This window comes from Chenopodium quinoa, unplaced genomic scaffold (genome assembly GCF_001683475.1).
Source record: "Chenopodium quinoa cultivar QQ74 unplaced genomic scaffold, ASM168347v1, whole genome shotgun sequence".
In the NCBI taxonomy this organism is placed as follows: Eukaryota; Viridiplantae; Streptophyta; class Magnoliopsida; order Caryophyllales; family Amaranthaceae; genus Chenopodium; species Chenopodium quinoa.
The window spans coordinates 37,563-42,391 of record NW_018743754.1 but is presented as its reverse complement, the minus strand read 5'-3'; the positions used below and the strand labels follow the sequence as shown (position 1 = coordinate 42,391).

General features: G+C 38.2%; 1 protein-coding gene across 1 annotated transcript; it reads right to left on the bottom strand.

Moving 5' to 3' along the window:
• Positions 1 to 580: 580 nt before the first annotated feature.
• On the bottom strand, positions 581 to 3,414 carry LOC110684725 (putative late blight resistance protein homolog R1B-16). The gene has a single exon (XM_021861167.1). It carries the CDS (start codon positions 2,644 to 2,646, stop codon positions 778 to 780), a length of 1,869 nt encoding a protein of 622 aa, XP_021716859.1. The 5' UTR covers positions 2,647 to 3,414; the 3' UTR covers positions 581 to 777.
• Positions 3,415 to 4,829: the final 1,415 nt, after the last annotated feature.

Sequence of the window (4,829 nt, the reverse complement as noted above, 5' to 3'; positions counted from 1 at the left end):
CTATTATAGTTGGTTCCCCCAACTGTATTGAACACTTTCAAAGACCTGTTTCCCTTAGCTGTTTGTCATCATTCAAAACTATCAATCAAAACCTAAGGGACTCAACAGCTATATTTAAATTTGCATGGTCTCCTAGGCACTGCTTTGACTATAACTACTACGAATATTTTATTTTCCTTCGTATTTGATTATGCTACAATTATACGGAGTATTATTGTAGCAAATCGACATATTATTTTACATTGTGTATTAGTTAAATGATATGAGCAAAGTTATGGACTCACTTGGGATGAAGGGGGTATTATTTTTCCTAGACAAACTAGAAATAGTTTATTCAATATATTTGTGACCGTCGCTCTTGGGCCTCTACCAGTTTCTGCTAATTTCCTAATTTTTCAATCTGCGATGCTCCTTATGTACCATGTAATCATGTATAGACAATAACTTATCGTTCTATTCTGTCGGTTGCATTCTTGTAAGTTTGGTAGACTGAAACCCATGTTACTGCCAAACATAATAACTACCTCTGAAGACATGCTTCTTTTCTTGTATGGAGGGGGAGGGGGTTTGAGGGTGCATGTAGAAAGCAACAATAAAACGTTTTGGATAAGCATTCGCAAATAGTACAGACTGTTTACATAACAATTTTAATAATTAAGTATTACATTTGAACACACAGATGTGTAAAACTTTTCCTTGCTCTTTTGGCCATTAGTCGAAGACGAGTGCAGAACTTCATCCTTCCCTGAGAATTGTTGCAGCCTCTGCGAATTCCTGTCATGCGGTTCCATTCTCCTTGATTAATTTTGCCTTCAGGTTAGCTGGATCTGTGGCCAAAATATCACCATTGCATTCTTTGATGAAGAGACACTTAAGACATTGCATCCCCTCCTTACTCATTCTCCAGTTCTTCACAATCACTTTTTCTACGTACAAAACTTCAAGCTGCAGGAATCCTCCATCACTGCACGCAATTTCTTCTCCAATAATTGCGTTTTCAAGTAATTTAAGGATCCTTAGATTAGGTAGTTTCTCTAGTGTCTTGAAACATTCTGTCTGTAGTTTAGTCTCCAAGAGGGTTAGCTTGGTAAGGCTCAAGGGGAATGCATTTTGGTCTGGTGGAAGTTTTGTGCTTTTTTCTACCCTTAGAGATTGAAGATGGTATAAATGGTCAAGGCTATTTAGAAAATTACATGTGAGATCTGAGTCGAAACTGCATATTCTCAATTTTCTAACATTAGGGAACTTGGCCCTGACCATTAGCCACTTCAGATTCTTGTCTGAATATACACCAGAGATAGTCTGTAGATTTGAAAGGGCACTACCACTAGTTTTTGGTAGATAAGTAAAGGCCCCAAGGTAAAGATGTCTGAGAAACTGCATCTTCCATATTCCATGTGGTAACTTAATGGGACAACAAGATTCTCTCATGTCTAATGTCTCCAATTGTTGAAGGTTGACAATAAAAGATGGCAGGTGTTTGGCATTTGGAACCCTCAACCTTAAGTACCTTAAATGTTTCAGTTTGCCTAGCTCTTTAGGCACCTTATTTAACTCTAGAAAACCCAAATTTAATACCCTGAGTTGGGGAAAATTGTTGAGTAGAGTTTCCCAAAAGCGTTCTGAGCAGATAGGGGTATCATGACTATTCTTGCCAAAGCAATGAAGAGACTTAGCAGAGCAGTTCCCAAAGGTTTTCAGGACATCTGTGACTGATTCACTATGAATCACCTTCCTTCTTATATCTGTATTAGGCTTGAGATTGTTATTCATGTGAACCTCGAAAAACTCTGCAGCTGCACCGTCAGTTATTAAAAAATGGGAGATGTGACTGGATGCACGGAATGTTTTCACACTTTCATCAGCCCTTCTTGTGTCTATTTGGATGACGGATTGGTCAATGAGTTTCTTCAAGTATTCCTCTCCAATTTCTTCTGCTTCTTTGCTGCCCTTTTTCTTCAGTAGCCCTTCTTCCATCCACATTTGGTTCATTTGCTTTGCAGATATACTAACATCTTCCGGAAAAAGACCAAAGTATAATAACTTTAGGTCTTTGCAATCTTTAAGGAGATCATAATAATTAGAAATGTCAGCATAGCCTTCTTCAATTTTTGACCACATCTCTGCTGTTTTTTCTGCATCGTTCAAGATTCTTGCCAAGGCCACAATTTTCCGGGGTGAACCCTTACACTTCTCTGCCAATTTTTTACCGAGGTCCTCTAGGTCTGAATGAGTTTCCCCTTCAAGTACTTTCCTTGATAAGAGCTGCCAGCTCTGGTTTTCATCTAGTGGTTTGACTTCATATGAAAATGAAATTCTTTGCTGTACATATAAATCTGCTTGTGGCACTCGACTGGTTATCAATATTCGACTGCCATTTGACTCGTTTGGAAATAAGGACATAAGCCCATCCAATTCATCATCATTTTCAACTCTGTCAATGACTACGAGGTACCTCTTGCCTTTTAAACTTTCCCAAAATCTGTTCTTCAACTCATCCTTGGAAAGGCAATCAATTTGGTTACTTGTTGAGCCGGTGGATTTCAAGTTTCTAAATAACCATTCTTCAAGTGGGAGTTCTTGTGGAAAGGACATCCACTTTGGGTCGCCAAAATGTTCTTTGATACGACCATCATTGCAGATCATCTTGGCCAAAGTTGTTTTGCCAGAGCCTGCCTTTCCATGGATCAAAAGTACCTCATCAAGCTGTGTTTTGGCATCACCAATAAGCTTTCTCACCAAAGTCTCCTGGGCATCTCCGAATCCTACTACCTCATCTTTCTTGAAGCTGATTGAACGGTGGCTATGATGAGACTCCTTGTTTGATCCGGCATCATCCTTGAAGGAATCGATGCTGCCAATCTTGTTCTCTATGTTCTCTATCTTATCAACTTGATGTTTGGTTACCTTTTCTCTTGAGATCAACCTTCCCAGCTTACTCTTCTGATTATCCACAACAATGAAATCAACCACTTCCTGTGTCTCGTAAGCTACATCTGGTTCATACTCTTGGCTATGAATCTTTTCGAGTGAAGTGCTAATAGTACTAAGCTTTATTTTGACACTTCTGAGAGATTTTAATTTTTGTGTCTCTTTAACTATTGATGGTACTTGCTCTAGCTGTTCAACAACGTTTTCTAACGGCTAAAGAAGTAACTTTTTCGGCCATCTCTAGCCGTGGTTGGTTGTTGATTGGCTAAAGCACTAGGTGAAAAATCAAAGGGCACAAGGAATTTTTTATGATTTTCCCAAACAGAAGCTAAGGCTACTGCAAATTTGTGGATACCGATCACCGAAGTGTTCCAATGGAAGGGAAAGATGCTGCTTCTGTCAAAATCAACGCAGAGCACATCAAGGAGGGGCTTGGGGGTGAGAACAGTAAGACAGCCTGGTTGAAGGGGCAAAAGATGGTTGGCTAATACTGCTCAGCTGCTCTACTATTACTTGTCAAATATTGAACTTGTCATTTGCGAAAGGATCTGCATTTGATTAGCTGTGATATTTTGAAGAATGTGTGTTTGGTTTTAGAGGTTCAAGTAAATTATGGGTCCTATCTATTCTGGTTTTTGACTAAGCCAACGGTTTATTTTTCCTTCATACTCAACAAAAAGCTTAAAGCTGATGGCTGAGGCTATCATATACAAATAACTCTCTTAAGCTAGCTGCCCATCTTTGGCGTAGTTGGCCAAACTAAGATGACCAAGCAAAGTGGTGGTTAAGGCCATTCCACATCCCTCTCCTAATGGAAAACTATTTGAGGTCCTTCCCTTGTTAGATGAAGAATCTATCCTCTATTTCTCTTTTCATTGGTTTTGTTAACAAGTAAATATTTAACATTTATATGATTATTATCTAATGAAGTTCTAGTCTTTACAAATTTATGTTGTTTCATTATTGTTTTGCATTTGTTTTATTAATTTGTTGGGCAAGGGGTAAAATGTTACCTATCAAAATAATACAAGGGGCAAGGTATACCAATACAATATTTACCCTTCGATATGTGTGCTACATACAATGTAAATAATTTAGTTGGTTACAAAGTGAGTGATAAATTTATTGATATTAAAAACACGAGATTAAATTTAGGTCAATAGTCAATTTGCCTTATCGGTTAATAAACTTGGTAAATTTTGTTTTTACTTGAGTTTAGGTAATGTTGTTTTGTTTCCTCCCCCAAATTCCTTTTGAATTTGAATTGGTTCTTTAAAATAGGTTTGGTTTGATTGTCTACAAGCGCACTTATGAGTATTAAAAATTTGACATCATTGTGTTGTGCATTAACGAAGTTGACCCAAGTCTTCTACCTATTTGGGACCCTTACTCTTCACACACTGCCAAAGTCCAAAAATATTCCAATCAACCTTTCTCCTCTTTATAGCTGGGGGGACCTCTTTAGTCTCTCCCTCATGTGAGGTTATATTTCTGCGACCCCCAAACCCCACGGGGAAAAAGACCATAGACCAAGTCCCACAAGGTGGCCTTTGGTTGAGTTTTAACGTTGGATATCAGTAAAGGATTGGAGAAAAGTGCCAAGTTTCTAGAGGCATACTCGTGTTTCCAGGCAATTGTGCTCTAGATAGGCGTGTTCAAGTGTTTGACATGAGTGTGCTCTAATGAAGGGTTTAAAATGAAGGGTCAAAGTATCTTATCCATGTTCGAGTGTTGAGGATCTGATACTTGCATTGACGCAAAATGAAATGAAGAGTATATATAACAAAAGTATACTTGATGCATGTGATTATGGTTTACATTAATCATTTTTTTTGCTGTCCATGGTTCCTATTTCAATTGTGCTGAACTTTTTTTCAAGAGGCAATGTGGATAAAGTG